Genomic DNA, 22,337 nt, shown 5'->3' with positions numbered 1-22,337 from the left:
TAGCCGGGCATGGTGACATGTGCCTGTAGTCCCAGCTACTCGGGAGGCTGAGGCAGGAGAATCGCTTGAGCCTGAGTGATGGAGGTTGCAGTGAGCCAAGATAGTGCTGCTGCTCTTCAGCCTGGGCAACAGAGTGAGACTCTGTCTCAAAGAAAAAAATAATAATAGCAGTGATTAACTCTCTGATAATATTTCTTGAACTCCCAATATTACCTCTCAAGATGGAACAGAACTAAAATACCAGTTACTGGTAGCATAGCACAGGAGAGTGGCAGGTGTGTTGAGCATCAACTTTTTCTTTTTTTTTGAGATGGAGTCTTGCTCTGTCACCAGGCTGGAGTGCAGTGGTTGCAGACTCTGCCTCCTGGGTTCAAGCGATTCTCCTGCCTCAGCCTCCTGAGTAGCCGGGATTACAGGTACCTGCCACCACGCCCAACTAATTTTTGTATTTTTAGTAGAGACAGGGTTTCACCATGTTGACCAGGATGGTCTCAATCTCTTGACCTCATGATCTACCCACCTCAGCCTCCCAAAGTGTTTGGATTACAGGGTGAGCCAGAGTGTCAACATTTTTAAAAAGTGAAAGAGTGTTTGTTGGAGGGGAGAGAAGCATCACTGGAAGGCACACTACTAGTTTTACCTACCTGTTGGCAGGAGGGAGCAGGTTAGTGGGTTGCTAGCCTAAGGAAATGTGTTGATTTTTTAGAAGGTGCTGATTAGAAATAAGAGTCTAAAATATGGGGGAAAGGTATGGATTCAAAGTATGGATTTATATTCATCAACATAGAAGTAATATTTGAAACTGTGAAAGTAGATGAACTTTCACAGAGGAAGAACACAGAAGCATAAGGAAGCAGTTATTTCAGGAATAAGGGCATGGCACTCTTTTATTTAGAAAAGTATGGAAAGAAAAACTGAAAAAAACACCCTTGAATTTGGCATTTAGGTGGCCATTAGAAATCTTGGCAATGGGCCGGGTGCGGTGGCTCAAGCCTGTAATCCCGGCACTTTGGGAGGCCGAGGCGGGTGGATCACGAGGTCAAGAGATCGAGACCATCTGGTCAACATGGTGAAACCCCGACTCTACTAAAAATACAAAAAATTAGCTGGGCATAGTGGTGCGTGCCTGTAATCCCAGCTACTCAGGAGGCTGAGGCAGGAGAATTGCCTGAACCCAGGAGGCGGAGGTTGCGGTGAGCCGAGATCGCACCATTGCACTCCAGCCTGGGTAACAAGAGCGAAACTCTGTTTAAAAAAAAAAAAAAGAAATCTTGGCAAGGGCAGTTTCAGTGGAGTGACAGGGCCAACATCTACATAGCAGTTGTGTTAGGGTACTTTTTATTCCAGAAAGCAATGACTGTGACTTCAACTGACTAAAAAATATTTATTGCAAGGATTCCTAGGTTTCACAGAAATTCAAGGACGGAAACTTTATTTTTGAGAGTATCAAGAACAGAAAGATATCAGGCACCAAGACTGTATCTCTCTCTTTTTCAGGGGCTTCATGGTATCAATTTCTCTTGTGGTTTCTACTTTTCATTTAAATACTCATCCATCCCTTTCTAAGCTTCTTATGCTTTGTTTTGTGGTAAAATACATACAACATGCCATTTTACCATTTGATAGTGTTCAGTGGCATTTGAACCACAATGTTGTGGTGCCATCGTGACTATTTCCAGAATTTTTTCATTACCCCAAAAGGAAACATTAAGCCCATTGAGCAGTCGTTCCCCATTTCCCAGTTCTCCAAGACCCTAGCAACCAATAATTTGCTTTCTGTCTCTATGTATTTTCCTTTCCTTTTTATGTCGTTTAAATGGAACCATACAATATGTGGCCTTTATGATTGGCTTCTTGGCATAATGTTTTCAAAGTTCATTTGTATTGTAGCAAGTATGTACCTCATTACTTTTCAAAGCTGAATAAAAAATCAATTGTATGGGTATGCCACATTTTATTTATGCATCAATCGATGGACATTTGGGTTGTTTCTACCTTTTGCCTATTGCAAGTGACGCTGTTATGAATATTTGTGTATAAGTTTTGGTTTGAACCTTTTATCAATTCTCTTGGCACATATACATATATATATGGAATTGCTGGATTGTATGATAATTCTGCTTAACTTTTTGAGGAACTACCAAACTCTTTTTCCATAGTGGCTACACTGTTCTACATTCTCACAAACAATACAGAAGTGTTCCAATTTCTCCATGTTCTCGCCAATACTTATTTTCCATTGTTGTTATTGTTGCCAACTAATTGACTGTGAAGTGGTATCTCATGTGATTTGGGTTTGCATTTCCCTAATAGCTAATAATTTTAAGTATCTTTTCATGTACTTATTAGCCATTTGTATATCTTCTTGGAGAATTATCTGTTCAAGTCATTTGCCTATTTTTTGAGAATATAAATGGACTGTTGTTGAGTTGTAAGAGTTCTTTGTATATCCTGGAAAATAGACCCTGATTTATAATTTGCAAATTCTCTGATTTTACAGATTGTCTTTCATTTACTTGATAATATCCTTTAGTGCACAAAGTTTTTAACTTCAACAAAATCCTATTTATCTGTCCTTTTGTTGCTTCGGTTTTTGGTGTCATATCTTTGATTCCATTACCAAATCCAAGGTCAGAGATTTTCCCCTGTGTTTTTTTTCGAGGAGTTTGATTGGTTTAGTTCTTCTATTTAGCTGTTAACTCATTTTGAGTTAAGTTTTGTGTTTAGTGTTAGATAGGCACCTAACTTCATTCTTTTGCATGCAAACATCTAGTTGACTCAGCACCATTTGTTGAAGAAATCCTTCTTTCCCCCATTTAAGGATCTTGGCACCCTTGTCAAAAATCAATTGGGTATAAATGTATACCCAGTTTCTACTCTCAAGAATCCAGAAATAAACCCATACATTGATCTATATGTCCGTCTTTATATGTACTAATACCACACTGTTTTGATTACTATAGCTCTATAGTAAGTTTTGAAATTAGTGTGCCATGGGTTCTCCACATTTTTCTCTTTTTGAAGATTCTTTTTTTAGCTATATGGGACCCCTTGCAAGTCTATAGAATTTGAGGATTGGCTTTTTCATTTCAGTGAAAAGCAGTCTTGGAATTTTGATAGGGATTGCATTGAATCTATGGATGACTTTGGGTACTGTTATAATCTTAGGGTATTCAGTATTCTGATCCATGAATACAAGATGTCTTTCTATTTATTTAGAGCTTATTTAATCTCTTTAGCATGTTCTGTACTTTTCAGTATATAAGTTTTTCCCCTTGGGTAAATTTATTCCCAGGTAATTCATTCTTTTGAGTGCTGTTACAAGTGGAATTGTTTCTTAATTTCCTTTTCAGATTATTCACAGCCAGAATATGAAAACACAATTTTTGTGTGTTGGTTTTATATCCTGAACTTTATTGAATTCTTTTATTAGCTCTATTAGTTTTTAAAAAGATTATTTGGGATTTTCTATATATAGGATCATATCATTTGCAAGTATAGTTTTATCTCTTTCTTTCCAATCTGAATGCCTTTTCTTTTTCTTGTCTAATTGCTCCAGTTAGAACATCACGTACAAAGTGGTGAAACTGGGAATCCTGTCTTGTTCTTGAATGTAGAGAAAAAGCTTTCAGGTTTTCACCATTGAGTGTGATTTAACTGAGTTTTTCACAACTTTCCTTTATCATGTAAGATAGTATTGTGAATGTTTTTTGTTTTTTGTTTTGTTTTTATCAGAAAAGGGTGTTGGATTTTGTCAATGCTTTTTCTGTGTCAACTGAAATCATCATGTGGACTTTTTTCCTTTGTATTATTATTGTTGTATATTACAGTGATTGATTTTCTTATGTTGAACAACCATTGCATTCCTGGGATAAATCATGTTTGATCATAGTAAATAATCCATTTAATATGCTATTGGCTTCTGTTTGCTTGTGTTGAGAATTTTTGCTTTCATATTTATAATATATATCTGTCTCTGGTTTTCCTTTTTTATGGTGTATTTGATATCAGGATAATGCTGATCTCTTAGAATAAGTTAGGAAATATCCCCTTTTCTGTTGTTTGAAAGAAATTGAAAAAGATTGGTGTTAATTCTTCAAGTGTCTGGGGTAATTCAACAATGAAGACTTCTGGTCTTGAACTTTTCTTTGTTGGGAAATATTTGATTGTGATGGAATCTCTTTACTTATTATAGGTCTGTTAAATTTTCTATGTATTCCTGACTCAGTTTTGATAATTTGTGTGCCTCTAGAAATTTTTTGATTTTATCTAGATTATCTAATCTGTTGGCATACACTTTTTCGTAGTATTCTCTTATAATCATTTTTATTTCTGTAAGGTCCGTACAAATGTTTCCATATTCATTTCTAATTTTATTTGCATCTTCTCTAATTTTTTTTCTTAGTCTACCTAACAGTTTGCCAATTTTGTTTATCTTTTCTAAGATCCAATTTTTGGTTTTGTTGGTTGTATTGTCTTCCTTCCCTTTCTTCCCTTTCCTTCCCTTTCCTTTCCTTTCCTTTCCCTTCCTTCCCTTTCCTTTTTTCCTTTTTCCTTTCCTTTCCTTCCTCTTTCTTTCTCTTTCTTTCTTTTTCTTTTTCTTTCTTTTTCTTTTTCTTTCTCTCTCTCTCTTTCTCTCTCTCTTTCTGTCTCTCTCTCTCTCTCTCTCTCTTTCTTTGTTTTGTTTTGAGATGGAGGGTTGCTCTGTCACCAGGCTGGAGTGCAGTGGCGTGACCTCAGCTCACTGCAACCTCCACCTCCTGGGTTCAAGTGATTCTCCTGCCTCAGCCTCCCGAGTAGCTGGGATTATAGGCACCTGCCACCATGCTCAGCTAATTTTTATATTTTTAGTAAAGATGGGGTTTTACCATGCTGTTCGGGCTTGTCTTGAACTCCTGACCTCAGGTGATCTGCCCACCTCAACCTCCCAAAATGTTAGGATTACAAGCATGAGCCACCGCACCCAACCTGTTTTCTTATTGCATACTTAATTATCTCCACTCTACACTTAATTACTTCCTTCCCCTACCTTTGGATATATTTGCTATTCTTATTCAAGTTCTTTGAGGCATAAAATTAGGGATATTGATTAGAATTATTTCTACTACTTAAAATACAGGCATTTATTGCTATAAATCTCCCCTAGCACACTGTGTTTGTACAATTCCATAAAGTTTTGGTATTTAGTATTTTTATTTTCATTTGTCTCATAGTATTTTATAATTTCCCTGTGATTTCTTCTTTAATTCATTGGTCATTTGTCTCTTTTACTTTCCATGTATTTGTGAATTTTCCAGTCTTTTTGGAAATCTGTTCTTGATTTCTAGCTTCATTCCATTGTGATTATGAAAATACTTTGTATGGTTTTAGTCTTTTAAAATTTATTGAGACTCATATTGTGGTCTGACATGTGGTCAGTCTTAGAGGATGTTCCCTGTGCTCTTGAAATTGATGTGTATTCTGATGGTGTTGAGTGGAACTGTTCTAGCTACTCCAGCTAGGTCTCTCTGGTTTACACTGTTGATTAATAAGGGTCCTTTATATCCTTATTAATCATATGTCTAGATAGTCTATCCATTATTGAATGTAGAGTATTGAAGCCTCCAGTTGTTATTGTAGAGCTATCTATTTCTCCTTTCAATTCTGGCAGTGTTTATGTATTTGGGGGCTCTATTGTTTGATTTGTGTGTGTTTATAATTGTTAAATTTCTTGATTAACTTAGTTTGAATTGATGCCAACTTAGCATCAACAACATACAAAAATTCTGCTTCTGTGGAGTTCTATTTCTTCCCTTTATGTTGTTATTTTCTGAAATTACATGTTTATACATTATTTGTCTGTTAATACGGATTTATAATCATTGTTTTATGCATATGCCTTTTAAATCATATAGTAAGTGAAAATGAGTTATAAAAAATATTACTAATGGCTTTTATATTTACCTGTGTAATTACTGTAACCAGAATTTTTTATTTCTTTGTATAGCTTCAAATTGTCTAGATTACTATTTAGTGTCCTTTTATTTTAGCCTTAAGGACTCCCATTAACATTTTTTTGTAGAGCATGTCTATGAGTAATGAACTCCTTCAACTTTGTTTTTTTCTAAATATCTTAATTTCTCCCTAATACTTGAATTATAGTTTTATTGGATACAGCGTTTTTGGATGACAATTTTTTTTCTTTCAGTAAAAAGCGTTATCCTGCTCCTTACTGGACTCCATGGTTTCTGATGAGAAATGAGCTGTTAATCTTATTGGGAATTCCTTGTATGTGATGACTCACTTCTCTTTGCTCCTTTCAGGATTTTCTCTTTGTCTTTGTCCTTTGAAACTTTGACTACAGTGTGTCTTAGTATGGATCTCTTTGCCTTTATCTTTCTTTCTTTTTTTTTTTTAACTTGTCAACAGCAATTTTATTGATAAAATTTCACACAAACTGTAAACATATTTTTTTTTCTTCTTTACCCATTTTTTTTTTATTGTATTTCAAGTTTTGGGGTACATGTGAAGAATGTGCAAGATTGTTGCATAGGTGCATACTTGGCAGTGTGATTTGCTGCCTTCCTCCCCTTCATCTGTATCTCGCATTTCTCCCCATGCTATCTCTCCCCAACTCCCCACCCCCCACTGTCCCTCCCCTATTTCCCCCCAACAGACCCCAGTATGTAGTACTCCCCTCCCTGTGTCCATGTGTTCTCATTGTTCAACACCCACCTATGAGTGAGAACATGTGGTGTTTCATTTTGTGTTTTTGTGACAGTTTGCTGAGAATGATTGGTTTCCAGGTTCATCCATGTCCCTACAAAGGACGTGAACTCATCGTTTTTGATGGCTGCATAATATTCCATGGTGTATATGTGCCACATTTTCCCTGTCCAGTCAATCATCGATGGGCATTTGGGTTGGTTCCAGGTTTTTGCTATTGTGAACTGTGCTGCAATGAACATTCGTGTGCATGTGTCCTTATAGTAGAACGATTTATAATCCTTTGGATATATACCCAGTAATGGGATTGCTGGGTCAAATGGAATTTCTATGTCTAGGTCCTTGAGGAATCGCCACACTATCTTCCACAATGGTTGAACTAATTTACACTCCCACCAACAGCATAAAAGTGTTCCTATTTCTCCACATCCTCTCCAGCATCTGTTGTCTCCAGATTTTTTAATGGTCGCCATTCTAACTGGCATGAGATGGTATCTTGATGTAGTTTTGATTTGCATTTCTCTAATGACCAGTGATGATGAGCATTTTTTCATATGTTTGTTGGCCTCCTGTACATCTTCTTTTGTAAAGTATCTGTTCATATCCTTCGCCCACTTTTGAATGGGCTTGTTTGTTTTTTTCTTGTAAATCTGTTTTAGTTATTTGTAAATTCTGGGTATCAGCCCTTTGTCAGATGGGTAAGCTGCAAAAATTTTTTCCCATTCTTTTGGTTGCCGATTCACTCTAGTGACTGTTTCTTTTGCCGTGCAGAAGCTGTGGAGTTTGATTAGGTCCCATTTGTCTATTTTGGCCTTTGTTGCCAATGCTTTTGATGTTTTGGTCATGAAGTTCTTGCCTACACCTATGTCCTGAATGGTTTTGCCTAGATTTTCTTCTATGGTTTTTATGGTGTTAGGTCTTATGTTTAAGTCTTTAATCCATCTGGAGTTAATTTTAGTGTAAGGTGTCAGGAAGGGGTCCAGATTCTGCTTTCTGCATATGGCTAGCCAGTTTTCCCAATACCATTTATTAAACAGGGAATCCTTTCCCCATTGCTTGTTTTTGTCAGGTTTGTCAAAGATCGGATGGTTGTAGATAGGTTGTGTTGCCTCCGAGGCCTCTGTTCTGTTCCATTGGTCTATATGTCTGTTTTGGTACCAGTACCATGCTGTTTTGATTACTGTAGCCTTGTAGTAGAGTTTGATGTCCAGTAGTGTGATGCCTCCCACTTTGTTCTTTTTGCTTAGAATTGACTTGGCTATGCGGGCTCTCTTTTGGTTCCATATGAAGTTTAAGGTGGTTTTTTCCAGTTCTGTGAAGAAAGTCATTGGTAGCTTGATGGGGATAGCGTTGAATCTGTAAATTACTTTGGGCAGTATGGCCATTTTCACGATATTGATTCTTCCTAACCATGAACATGGAATGTTTCTCCATCTGTTTGTGTCCTCTCTTATTTCGTTGAGCAGTGGTTTGTAGTTCTCCTTAAAGAGGTCCTTTACATTCCTTGTTAGTTGTATTCCTAGGTATTTTATTGTCTTTGTAGCAATGGTGAATGGCAGTTCGTTCTTGACTTGGCTCTCTTTAAGTCTGTTATTGGTGTATAGGAATGCTTGTGATTTTTGCACATTGACTTTGTATCCTGAGACTTTGCTGAAGTTGCTTATCAGTTTCAGGAGATTTTGGGCTGGACGATGGGGTCTTCTAGATATACAATCATGTCATCTGCAAATAGAGACAATTTGACTTCCTCCTTTCCTATTTGAATACCCTATTTGAAAAAAATAAATTTCTTTTTCTTGCCTGATTGCTCTGGCTAGAACTTCCAGTACTGCATTGAATAGGAGTGGTGAGAGAGGGCCTCCTTGTCTAGTGACAGATTTCAAAGGGAATGCTTCCAGTTTTTGCCCATTCAGTATGATATTGGCTGTTGGTTTGTCATAAATAGCTTTTATTATTTTGAGATACGTTCCATCAATACCTAGTTTATTGAGGGTTTTTAGCATAAAGGGCTGTTGAATTTTGTCAAAGGCCTTCTCTGCATCAGTTGAGATAATTATGTGGTTTTTGTCTTTGGTTCTGTTTATGTGGTGAATTACATGGTGAATTACATTTATAGACTTGCGTATGTTGAACCAGCTTTGCATCCCCGTAATGAATCCTACTTGATCATGGTGGATAACCTTTTTGATGTGCTGTTGCAATCGGCTTGCCAGTATTTTTTTTGACGATTTTTGCATGTATATTCGTCATGGATATTGGCCTATAGTTTTCTTTTCTTGTTGAGTCTCTGCTGGGTTTTGGTATCAGGATGATGTTGGTCTCATAGAATGATTTGGAAAGGATTCCCTCTTTTTGGATTATTTGGAATAGTTTCAGAAGAAATGGTACGAGCTCCTCTTTGTATGTCTGGTAGAATTCAGCGGTGAACCCATCTGGACCTGGGCTTTTTTTGGGTGGTAGACTCTTAATTGCTGCCTCGACTTCAGACCTTGTTATTGGTCTATTCAGGGTTTCGACTTCTTCCTGGTTTAGGCTTGGGAGGAGGCAATTGTCCAGGAATTTATCCATTTCTGCCAGGTTTCCTAGTTTATGTGCATAGAGTTGTTTGTAATAATCTCTGATGATGGTTTGAATTTCTGTGGAATCTGTGATGATATCCCCTTTATCGTTTTTTATTGCATCTATTTGGTTATTTTCTCTTTTCTTTTTTATTAATCTGGCTAGTGGTCTATTTTGTTGATCTTTTCAAAAAACCAGCTCCTGAATTTATTGATTTTTTGTAGGCTTTTTTGTGTCTCTATCTCCTTCAGTTCTGCCCTGATCTTAGTTATTTCTTGTCTTCTGCTAGGTTTTGAGTTTTTTTGATCTTGCTCCTCTAGCTGTTTCAATTTTGATGATAGGGTGTCAATTTTAGATCTCTCCTTTCTTCTCATGTGGGCACTTATTGTTATATATTTTCCTCTAGAGACTGCTTTAACTGTGTCCCAGAGATTCTGGTATGTTGTTTCTTCATTCTCGTTGGTTTCGAAGAACATCTTTATTTCTGCTTTCATTTCATTGTTTATCTAGTCAACATTCAAGAGCAAGTTGTTCAGTTTCCATGAAGCTGTGCGGTTCTGGGTTGGTTTCTGAATTCTGAGTTCTAACTTGATTGCACTGAGGTCTGAGAGACTGTTTGTTATGATTTCCGTTCTTTTGCATTTGCTGAGGAGTGATTTACTTCCAATTATGTGGTCAATTTTAGAGTAGGTGTGATGTGGTGCTGAGAAGAATGTATATTCTGTGGGTTTGGGGTGGAGAGTTCTATAAATGTCTATTAGGTTTGCTTGTTCCAGGTCTGAGTTCAAGTCCTGGATATCCTTGTTAATTTTCTGTCTCATATTGTCAGTGGGGTGTTAAAGGCTCCCACTATTATTGTGTGGGAGTCTAAGTCTCTTTGTAAGTCATTAAGAACTTGCCTTATGTATCTGGATGCTCCTGTATTGGGTGCATATATATTTAGGATCGTTAGCTCTTCTTGTTGCATTGATCCTTTTACCATTATGTAATATCCTTCTTTGTCTCTTTTGATCTTTGTTGCTTTAAAGTGTATTTTATCAGAGATGAGAATTGCCACTCCTGCTTTCTTTTGCTCTCCATTTGCTTGGTAAATCTTCTTCCATCCCTTTATTTTGAGCCTTTGTGTATCCTTACTTGTGAGATGGGTTTCCTGGATACAGCACACTGATGGGTTTTGGCTTTTTATCCAATTTGCCAGTCTGTGTCTTTTGATTGGGGCGTTTATTCCATTTACATTTAGGGTTAATATTGTTATGTGTGAATTTGATACAGCCATTTTGATGCTATCTGGCTGTTTTCCCCGTTAGTTGATGCAGATTCTTCATTGTGTTGATGCTCTTTACCATTTGGTATGTTTTTGGAGTGACTGATACTGGTTGTTCTTTTCTATGTGTAGTGCCTCTTTCAGGATCTCTTGTAAAGCAGGCCTGGTGGTGATGAAATCTCTGAGTACTTGCTTGTTCGCAAAGGATTTTATTTTTCCTTCACTTATGAAGCTTAGTTTGGCTGGATATGAAATTCTGGGTTGAAAGTTCTTTTCTTTAAGGATGTTGAATATTGGCCCCCAGTCTCTTCTGGCTTGTAGGGTTTCTGCTGAGAGATCTGCTGTGAGTCTGATGGGCTTCCCTTTGTGGGTAACCCGACCTTTCTCTCTGGCTGCCCTTAGCATTTTCTCCTTCATTTCAACCCTGGTGAATATGACGATATGTGCCTTGGGGTTGCTCTTCTAGAGGAATATCTTTGTGGTGTTCTCTGTATTTCCTGGACTTGAATATTGGCCTGCCTTGCTAGGTTGGGGAAGTTTTCCTGGATAATATCCTGAAGAGTATTTTCCAGCTTGGATTCATTCTCTTCGTCACATTCAGGTACACCTATCAAACGTAGATTACGTGTTTTCACATAGTCCCATATTTCTTGTTGACTTTGTTCATTCCTTTTTACCCTGTTTTCTCTAATCTTGCCTTCTTGTTTTATTTCATTGAGTTGATCTTCAACCTCTGATATCCTTTCTTCTTCTTGGTCAATTCTGCTGTTGAAACTTGTGCATGCTTCGTGAAGTTCTTGTGTTGTATTTTTCAGCTCCATCAATTCACTTATATTCCTCTCTACATTGTCCATTCTCGTTAACATTTTGTCAAATCTTTTTTCAAGGTTCTTAGTTTCTTTGCATTGGGTTAGAACATGTTCTTTTAGCTTACGGAGGTTTCTTATTACCCACCTTCTGAAGCCTGATTCTGTCATTTCATCACACTCATTCTCCATCCAGTCTTGTTCCCTTGCTGGTGTGGAGTTGTGATCCCTTGTAGGAGGGGAGGTGTTCTGGTTTCGGGTGTTTTCATCCTTTTTGTGCTGGTTTCTTCCCATCTTTGTGGATTTATCCACCTCTTGTCTTTGTAGTTGCTGAATATCTGATTGGGTCTCTGAGTGGACATCCTGTTTGTTGATGATGAAGTTTTTTCTGTTTCTTAGTTTTCCTTCTAACAGTCTGGCCCCTCTGCTGTAGGACTGCTGAGGTCCACTCCAGGCCCTGCTTGCCTGGGGATCACCTGCAGCAGCTGCAAAACAGTAAGGGTTGCTACCAGTTTCTTCTTCTGCTTTGTCCCAGAAGGATACCCACCAAATGTCAGTCTGAGCTCTCCTTTATTAGGTGACTCTTTGGATATATGGGAGTCAGGGAGCTGCTTGAGGAGACAGTCTGTCCTTTATAGTAGCTCAAGTGCTGAGCTCTGATCTCTGTTCTTCATTCAGAGCTGCTGGGCAGGTATGTTTAAGTCTGCTGCAGCAGAACTCATAAACCCCTTTTTTTTCCCCCAGGTGTTCTGACCCGGGGAGTTAGGGCTTTATTTATGAGTTTCTGCTGTGCTGCTGCCTTTTTTTTTTTTTCAGGGCTGCCCTGCCCAGCAAGGAGGCAGCTTAGTCACTGTTTGCCTGCAGAGGTTTCACTGAGCTGCTGTGGGCTCTGCCCAGCTGTCATGTGAACTTCCCTGCAGTCCTGATTATATGGGTGTAGTTAGAACTGCCTCGGCAATGGTGGCCTGCCTCTGTAATGACAGACTCTCTGAAATGGCAGGTTGCCTTGGCAATGGCAGGCTGCCTCAGCAATGGCGGATTGCCTCCGTAGTGGTGGAGTGCCTCGGTAATGGCGGACACCCCTCCCCTACAGAGCTGGACCGTCCCAGGTTCAGCTGTGCTTGCTGTGAAACTCTCAACGCAGAGCGTTTCCAACTGCTGTTTTTTTGTGGGGGTTTTTTTGGGTTTTTTTTTCTGTGGGGGTGGGACCAGCTGAGCCTGATCACCTGGCTCCCCGCCTCAGAACCTTTTTTTTTTTTTTTTTTTAGTTGAACAGTCTGCTCTCTCCCAGGTGTTATAGTCGCCTGTTGAAAAGGCACTGGGATCTGTGTGATTTCCCATGTGGTGACCCACTGCGCCAGCTGAAACAGCGGCGCTGAGATTCGTGGCGCTTTTTTGCCCGGGAATCTCCTGGCCTGGCTCCCTGTTTCAGTCCCCTTTTTTTCAATCAGATGAGTGAGTGACTCTGCCTTCCTGGAGCTTCCTGGAGCTCCCCTTGCTGGCTAACAGTGGGGGCCCAGTCCCGTTTACTCTGCACCAGGAACCGCTGTGCAGGGGCACCAGCAAAACAGCCGTGCGCGCCAAAACAGCCGCGCTCGCGATCCGTGGGGCTCCTCTGCCTGGGAATCTCCTGGTCTGTGGGCAATAAAAATCCGTCTGGAAATGTGGCGTCCACTCACCCTCTGCGCTTTCACTGGGAGCTGCAATCCTGAGCTGCTCCTAACCGGCCATCTTGGATCTCCTCCACCTTTATCTTTCTTAAACTTTGTTGAGCTTCTTGAATGTATGGATTTGTGTCTTTTTTATTAAATTGGAGAAGGTTTTGGCCATTATTTTTTCATATATTCGTTCTGCCCCTTTCTCTCCTGTCCTTCTGGAATTACTGTTACGTATACATTGGTATGCTTGATGTATCGTTAGGCTCTGTTCACACTTTTCTTCTTTTTTTTCTCCTCTGTAGACTGAGTGATTTCAGTTGACTTATCTTTATGTGAGATGATTGTTTTGCCTGCTCAAGTCTGCTATTTAAACCCTCTAGTGGGTTTTTCATTGCAGTTACTGTACTTTTTATAGTCCAGAATTCTAAAATTTGTTTGGTTCTTTTAAAAAAGAACTCTCTGTTAATATTCTCTTTTTTTTGTTTTCTTGTATTGTTCTCCTGGTTTCTTTGAAAATTCTTTGTCCATAATTTTCTTTAGCAGACTATATTTAGGACAGTTGATTTCAAGTCTTGGTCTAGTAAGTCTAATATTTTTGCCTCCTCTGGGACATTTTCTGTTAATTTCTTCTGTAAAATGACAAAGCTTCCTTGTTTCATTTTATGCTCCATATTTTTTTGAAAACTGGACATTTTTGAATGTCTGTTAAAATTCAGTTTTATTCCAACAATTAAACAAAATATTGTGGTAAAATATATAACATAAAATTTATATTTTTTAATGTACAATTTTATGACATTAAGCATTAATGTGATAGTTTGTGACATTAAGCATTAATTAAGCAACTGTCACCATCATCCAGCTCCTGAACTTTGAAAACTGAATATTTTTTATATTATAACAGAGTAACTTGGAGTATTAGATGCTTTCTTTTCTTCATTGTTTGTTTTTGTTTCTTGCTGTGGGCTATGCTCAGTAACTTGTCAAAATTGTATTTGTAAGGCTTGTCTGTATTCTTTGTTTCTGAAAGCTCTATTCTTTTAGCCAGTGATTAGCTAGTGTCTGATGGAGATTTCCTTGAACACCAGAAATCAAAAAAAGGAAAATAAAAAATAGTCTGCCTTTTCTCCATAATATGAGTATTACACCTTGCATGCCTATATAAAGATATTTCATGTACCTCATAAATATATACACCTACTATGTACTCAGAAAATCAAAAATTTTAAAAAATATTCTGTCACCACTTCTACTTCTACATTTTTTTTTAGTCTCTACCAATTCTGCTGTTTCTGAATATAGATCTTCTTCTTTAAAAAATTGTGTTGATAAGTACATAACATAAAATTTACCCTCTTAACCATTTTTAAGTGTACAGTTCATTAGTGTTAATGTGAATGTATATTTATATTATTATGAAACAGAGCTCTAGAACTTTTTCATCTTAGAAAACTGAAACTCTATAGCCATTAAACAATAACTCCATTTTCCCCCATCCCTCTCCCTAGCCCCTGATAACCACCATTCTATTTTCTTTTTTTATGAATTTGACTACTTTAAGTAGTTCACATAAATGGAATCATACCTTTTTTTTTTTAAGTGAGTGACTTATTTAGTGTAATGGCCTTAAGTTTCATCCATGCTATAGCATGTAACATGATTTTCTTTCTTTATAAGGCTGAGTAATATTCCATATTATGTATATACTGAATTTTGTTTATTCATTCTTCCATCAGTGGACATCTGGGTTGCTTTTACCACTTGGCTATTGCGAATAATGCTGCTGTGAACATGGGTTTGCAAATATCTCTTCAAGATCCTGCTTTCAATTTCTTTGGGCTATATACCCAAAAGTGAGGTTGCTGGATTATATGGTAGTTCTAGTTATAATTTTATATTTACATAAAATGTGTAATTTTTTACGGAACTGCCATACGGTTTTATATAGTGGTTGCACCATTTTATAATTCTACCAAGTGTACATAAAAGTTCTAGTATCTCTGTATCCTTGCCAGCACTTGTTATTTTCTGGTATTGTTGTTGCTGTTGTTTTTATGGCCATTTCTATTAGGTATGGGGTGATATCTCACTGTGATTTTGATTTGGTTTATCTTTTTTCCTGCTGATTAGTGTTATTGGTCATCTTCATATGCTTGTTGGATGTTTGTGTATCATCTTTGGGAAAATATCTAAGTTCTTTTCCCATTTTTATATGCTTCTCCTTTTTCCGATGCTATTCCATTTTTAACTGTTACTTTTTCCTTTTGTTGATTCTCCCTCTGATCTCTCTCTCTCAGCTTCCAGTTATTCTGCTTTTCCTGCTAATTCTGCATGTACTTCTTTTCTCCTATGCTGCTTTCTGTTGTCTTTCATTTTGTTTTCTCTTCCTGATTTTTGAGTATTTGTTCATTTTGCTTTTGTTTCTCTTTTTCAGCTTCTGATGATTCTGTTTTTCTGCTGATTCCACATAGCTTCTCCTTTATCCTGTGTTTCTCCTTTGTGCAGCTATTTTTCCTTCTACTACTCTGCCGTATTTCATCTTCCACCTTTTCAGTGTGCTGATTTTACCTCTGCTTCTCCTTTTTCCTATGCTTCTCCTTTCTGTAGCTATTTTTACTTCTGCTGATTCTGCTTTGCTTTTGCTTCCTCCTTCTTTAGCTTCTGCTAATTTTGCCTCTGCTTCTCCCTTTTCCTGTGTGTCTCCTTTCTGTAGCTATTTTGCTTTCTGCTGACTTTGCCCTGTTCTGCTTCCCTCTTCTTTCAGCGTCTGCTGATGTGGCCTCTGCTTCTCCTTTTTCCCGTTTCTCCTTTCAGCAGCTATTTTACCTTGTGCTGACTTTGCCCTGTTCTGTTTCCCCCTCTTTCAGCATCTGCTGATGTGGCCTCTGCTTCTCCTTTTCCCGATGTTTCTCCTTTCGGCAGCTATTTTACCTTGTGCTGACTTTGCCCTGTTCTGTTTCCCCCTCTTTAAGCATCTGCTGATTTGGCCTTTGCTTCTTCTTTTTCTTATGCTCCTCTTTGCTGCTGTTTTCACTTTTGCTAACTCTGGCCCCACTTCTTCTTCCCCATCTTTCAGCATCTGCTGATTTGACCTCTGCTTCTCTTTTTTCTTATGCTTCTCTTTTCTGCTGCTGTTTTCACTTTTGCTAATTCTGACCCTATTTCTGCTTCCCCCATCTTTCAGCATCTGCTGATTTTGCCACTGCTTCTCTTTTTTTCCCATGCTTCTCCTTTCTGCAGCTATTTTACCTTCTGTTGACTTTGCCCTGTTCTGCTTCCCTCTTCTTTCAGCATCTGCTGATAGGGCCTCTGCTTCTCCTTTCTCCTGTGTTTCTTATTTCTGCAGCTATTTTCTCTTCTGCTAACTCATGCTTCCCCCTTTTGCATCTGCTGATTTGATCTCTGCTTCTCCTTTTTCCTGTGCTTCTCATTTCAGCTTTGATTTTCACTTTTGCTAACTCTGCCCTGCTACCCTCTTCTTTCAGCATCTGTTGATGTGGCCTCTGCTTCTCCTTTTTCCTGATTCTCCTTTCTGCAGCTTCTTTTTCTTCTGCTGACTCTTGCTTCCCCCTTTTAGCACCTGCTGATTTGGCCTCTGCTTCTCCTTTTTCCTATGCTTCTCTTCTCTGCTGCTGTTTTCACTTTTGCTAACTCTGGCTCCACATCTGCTTCTTCCATCTTTCAGCATCTACTGATTTTGCTACTTTTTCTGATGACTTTGCCTCTGCTTCTCCTTCTTCCTATGCTTCTCTTTTCTGAAGGTGTTTTTTCTTTTGCTAACTCTACTTCCACTTCTGATTCCTCCTTTTTCATCATCATATGACCCAGGTACTTTATTTGCTGATCCTGCTTCTTCTGCTTTTCCTTCTGTTGATTCTGCTTCTCTTTCTGGTGTTGATAATTTCCTTTCTGCTGCTGATGTTGATTGTGCTGCTTTTGCTTCTCCTTGGTCTTCTACATTTTCATGTGCTATACTGTTTCTGACCTCCTCGTAGCTTCACTTTTACATGGCCCTTAATGGCTATTCCATTTCTGACTGCACCCTATGTTTCCACTCACAAATGCTCCACTGTTTTTCAATTTCTTATTACTGTATACACACTCCATAAAAAGGAATATGATATTGAAGTAATGGTACTATGTCATAGGCATCTGGTTAACTGATGGACTAGCTGTTACACAGCCCTTAGCCCTTCTAGAACGATCACCATGGCACTGGCTGGGAAGCAGAAGAAAATAGAGACTCCCATAGTACATAATGCAGCCTAGGACCACAGAGACTAGGTAATCTGTAGTCCTTAGAGGGGAATGTACCTGAGTGAGCAGTTCTTGTCCTCTCTACTGGAAGTAGATTAAGGAGTGAATGAGCAGTGAGGTAATAATGTAACAGAAGTTACTTAATTTTGAAAACTAGATAAAAAGACAAGAGTGTGCAGAGTACAGCTAATCAGCAGTGTGGAAAATTTTTTATCCAGAGAAAAAGGAAAGACTGTAGACAAGTAAAAGAATAGAATCATGTCATTTATGGCCACTTGGAAAACTCAAGTTAAGTGAAACAAGCCAGCCACAGAAAGATAAATATTACATATGTGGGAGCTAAAAAAGTTAATATCATATGTGATGCCAAAGAAAGTTGATCTTCTATAAAGGTAGAGAGTATAGAATACAGGTTACTAGAGGTTAGGAAGAGGAGGAGGATGGGGCAGCAAAGAGAGATTGGTTAAAGCAAACAAAATGAGGAATAAGTTCTCATCTTTTATGTGGGGAATATGTTCTGGTGTTCTAAAGCATTGTAGGGTGACTATAGTTAACAATAATTGTTATTTCCAAACAGCTAGAAAAGAGGATTTTGAATGTTTTCTCAGTATAAAGAAATGATAAATATTGGAAATGATGGATATGCTATTTGCCCTGATTTGTTCATTGCACATATATATGGAGATATCACTCTATACTCCATAAATATATACAGTTATATATCAATGAAAAATTTATAAAATTTTTTAAAAAGAGAAGAACAGAGGGAGCAAGGTTTTCTGGTAAATGGAGTTGATATTAAGAGCACAGAATTGAAGGGTTGATCACAATTGAAGATGTGATATTGGATCCTTTGCTGCTAGAAGAAGGAAGGAGTTGTTGGCATTTCCCCTTCCATGATGCTATGCGGGTATTTTACTATTACTTTTCCCTTTCTGTTACAGGTCCTGAATCTGTGCCTCCTTCCCTTCTTAAAGTAGTGATGAAACCCATAGCAACTGTTGGAGAAAGCTACCAATATCCTCCTGTGAACTGGGCTGCACTTCTCTCTCCACTTATGAGGCTGAATTTTGGTAAATATGTGTTGTTAGGTCTTCAGACTTTGATTTTAGGGTTTGACTTGAATGGAAAAACAGATTCTGTGTCACAATGTATAGTGACTGGATAGACTTTTCAGATCTGGAGGTTTGTCAAGTTGGATGGGATGGCTGTGTTACTTTCACTGGGTCATTGAGCTTCTTAAGGTGAGGAAGAGGTCTAAAGACACAGACCAGATACACCTGCCAAAAACAATGCTTGACTGAGGTGTGCATACTGCTGAGAATGTGGTACAGGTTCCATTAAGCTTGGCTTTGTGGTTATCAAACTGCACTTCCAGAGCCCTAGGTTTCGAGAGGTACCATATGGAATGCTGTATAATTTTCTATTGCTGCTATAACAAATTACCACAGTGGCTTGAAACAACACAAATGTATTATCTTTACAAGTCTATAGGCCAGAAGTCCAACATGTTTCTCACCAGACTGAGATCATGATATCAGCAGAGCAGAATTTCTTTCTAGAGGTTCTAGGGGAGAATTCATTTCCTTTTCTAGCCTCTAGAAGCTGCCCATATTCTTTAACTTGTGGCCCCCTTTATTCATCTTCAAAGCAAGCAATGGAGGGTGAAGGTCGTCTCACACTATTATCTTTCTGGTTCTCTGTAGCCAGGAAAGGTTTTTCACCTTTAAGGACTCGTGGTTAATGGGCTCACTTAAATAATCCAGGATAACCTCTCCATCTCAAGATCCTTAACCTTAATCGTATCTGCAAAGTGTCTTTGCCATATAAGGTAGTGTATTCGCAGGTTCCAGGGATCAGGATGTGGACATTATTGGGGACCATTATTTTGCTTACCATAGTTATTTTGTGGTGAGAGGCAAAGGGAATGCACACCTCAACATCTCCAATTTATCCATAGTAACCTCTTTTATACAGAATAGAGTTACACAAATATAATTTAATGTACTTGTTCCCTACCCTAACTCTAAAAGTAAAAATAAAATAAGAAGTGGGGAAGAAGAGCAATGTAAACAGTGTTGTAAAATAGTGTGTGTTTGTGTGTGTGCCTGCTATGAGTGGTTTATCATTTAGTAGAGTGCACACTTACATATTATGTACAAAACAACTTTTATATTGTACTTTATGTGCAGTTTTAAAGATAAAGGTAAGTTTGACTATACACAATTTTTCACTTAAATGCTTTCATATAAACCTAATCTCTGTATAAGATACAATGTCATCATACTACATTTCCAGAGATTTCACTGAAAATGTGTTCCTCTGTCCCTCCCCTACTTTTGTGTGCTATATTGAAATGTTTGTGTTTCAGTTAAGTCCTTAGAAAAAGGAAGGAAAATAAGGTGCTGATTGAAATCAGACTATTAGAATGACTCGATCACTAGAGAATGTGGATGTATCTTTAAGCCATTCTACACCTTGATATATTTCTTTATGCTCTGCATATGAGATGGAGAGATGGAAAAAACAGATCAAGAGATGATTATTAGCTAGAATTGTCTCACATTTTAGTTAGTGTGTGTGTAGGTTCCTCTGGATATCATGAAAGAAATTCCCCTACCTAGTTCAAGGCCTTTGCTAGCTATAAGACTTGGGACTGTGATGCCATTAGACGCGTAATTTGGCCTCATAACTAACAAGTCTCTTGTAATAGCTCTTCTGATTTACTGAAGTTCTGTTACCTGCAGAAGTCACATACCAGATGCTTTGATTTGAGATATTAAAGCCTGAAAATGACTCAGAAAAGTAGCTGCTGTATATTCACATTCTTCTCATTTCTTGCCTTTCAGGTGAAGAGATCCAGCAGTTGTGCCTTGAAATTATGGTGACCCAGGCACAGTCATCCCAGAATGCAGCTTCACTTTTGGGCTTGTGGGTGACGCCACCACTGATCCACAGTCTGAGTGTATGTAGTAACTAAGGCTCTTGGCCTACAAGAGGGTATCGTTGTTTTGGAGGAGATTAATGTTCATTTGGGTTTGTGTTCTCAAAGTCTAGAGGAGGCTGATGAGATCTTACAAAAATTAAGGGCTTGATAGTAGCTGGCCTGCACACTGGAAAATTATATAGTTCACAACCTGCCATAGCCATTACCATTCATGCTTTAGCTATCATTTATTACAAAAAGTGGAAAAAGATGATTGGTGGTATTAAAGTTCCTTTCTCAAGATCATATAGCTAGAAAGTTGTGGAATTATTTGAACTTATGTTTATTTGATTATATGGTATATGTAATTATTTCAGTACATATTAAGAGAAAGGAAATCCATATGTACTGGACTCATCCATATATTATCCTTTCCCATTCCCAGAGAAGACAGCAATTAAGGTGAGCCTTGATTTGGTTTAAGTATCACATCAGGGGGACCAGGGGCTGTAGGTGGAGAGAGTGAAAGATCTCTAATAGGCTGTTTAGCTTGAGCAAAGTGTTGAGAAAGAAACGACCCAGCCTGGTGTTTGTGATAGAGGGGACTAGCACCTTTCATGTCTAGGCCGAGGGCAGATAGGAAGAATAGGGCAAGAGAGTTTAAAGATATAAAGTTAGTAAAGATGCATAATTTTGAGTGTGTTTCAAGCTAGAACAGAAAAACATATTCCATGATTCTTTAGAGGTTTACCAGTTGATATAAGTTAAATGCTGTCATCTTTTAATTGTCTCCATAATGTGGCTTATTCTTCTGTCCTAGGAGGCTTTGTTTGAGAATAGTGCAAAGCCCTCTTTTCATTTCCACAGTCTCTTGGCCTTTGTCCCTATTCTGCAGTGTTTTTGTTTTTGTTGTTTTTGAAACAAAATCTTGCTCCATAGTCCAGGCTGGAGTGCAGTGGCATGATCTGAGCTCACTGCAACCTCCGCCTCCTGGGTTCAAGTGATTTTTGTGCCTCAGTTTCCCAAGTAGCTGGGACTATAGGTGTGTGCCACCATGCCTGTCTAATTTTTGTATTTTTAGTAGAGACAGGGTTTCACCAAGTTGGCAAGGCTGGTCTCGAACTTCTGACCTCAAGTGATCTGCCTGCCTTGGCCTCCCAAAATGCTGGGATTACAGGCATGAGCTATCACTCCTGGCCTATATTTTGTCTTTTTAAACCTTTTCTACTCCTCCTCATTGTTTTTAATTGAAGGTGGATGTTATCAAGGTCTGCATCCTTTCTGTCAGGTATTAACTTCACTCCAGCTGTCTGCTCCAAGTGGCTCCCAACTGTCTGCCACTTAGTGAGCCCTGGCTGTGCTCCTGGTACCTGCAAGCACTCAGTGAGTACTTACAGAAGGCAGACTTAATTTCCCTACAGCCTGTCAGAACAATTTTTAAAATAGCTTTGTTGAGTTATAATTTATGTACCCTAAAATATGGCTGTCTTAAGTGTAAAATGTGGTGAATTTTAGTACCTTTATAGGTTTTTCAGTCATCACCAAGAACATTTCCATCACCTGACAAGTCCATGGTGCTTGTTTGTAGTCAATCCCCATTTGCAGCTTCAGACCCAAGACACCACTGATCTGCTTTCTGTCATATTGCCTTTCTAAAATAACCTTTATGTAAATTTAAGTTTCATATAAATTTTATAAATTCTTTAGAATGGAATTATGTAATATGAAGTTTTTCTGTATATGTCTTGTTTCATGTCTGAGAGATATGTTTTATAAATGGAGGTCAAGCAAAGTTTGCCTAGCTAATAAATTAGAGAGCTGTAACTATCTGACTTCGAAGCCCTATTCTATTAAGGCCTTCCCTTTGAATCAGACCTATTTCCAGCCTGTTCGGTTGACCTCTGAAATTTTTATAAATTTTATTTATCCTTTCATTTATCTTTTACCTCTGTGCTACTCTGTGCATTTGTCTTTGATTATTTATCTTTATTGTTATCTTGGTTAATTAACAAATTAAGTTTGAATTCATTTGCTTAAATACAAAATGATCTGAGATGGTATATTCTTTAAAATGAGGTCTTGAGAAAACTCATGCAACTACAACGATCTTTTTAGAAATTTGCAGAAAAAATTATTCCTCTGTCCCTCCCCTACTTTTGTGT

General features: G+C 38.2%; 1 protein-coding gene across 9 annotated transcripts in view; it reads left to right on the top strand.

The window, feature by feature from the left end:
* FOCAD (focadhesin) overlaps nt 1–22,337 on the top strand; it is a 315,851-nt gene that overhangs the window by 275,363 nt on the left and 18,151 nt on the right. For all 9 annotated transcript variants that reach the window (XR_010344245.1, XM_012449997.2, XM_064381096.1 and 6 more), the window contains 2 exons: nt 18,194–18,322; nt 20,099–20,214. Coding sequence is in view for 8 of the 9 variants with exons in the window: in XM_012449997.2 (XP_012305420.2) it covers nt 18,194–18,322; nt 20,099–20,214 (245 nt within the window). In the remaining variant the exon portion in view is untranslated. The remainder of the gene's footprint in view (nt 1–18,193; nt 18,323–20,098; nt 20,215–22,337) is intronic.

Source organism: Aotus nancymaae, unplaced genomic scaffold, assembly GCF_030222135.1.
Source record: "Aotus nancymaae isolate 86718 unplaced genomic scaffold, 86718_ANA_hifiasm-v0.15.2.pri h1tg000003l, whole genome shotgun sequence".
Classification (NCBI taxonomy): Eukaryota; Metazoa; Chordata; class Mammalia; order Primates; family Aotidae; genus Aotus; species Aotus nancymaae.
This window is presented reverse-complemented; position numbering and strand designations above follow the sequence as displayed.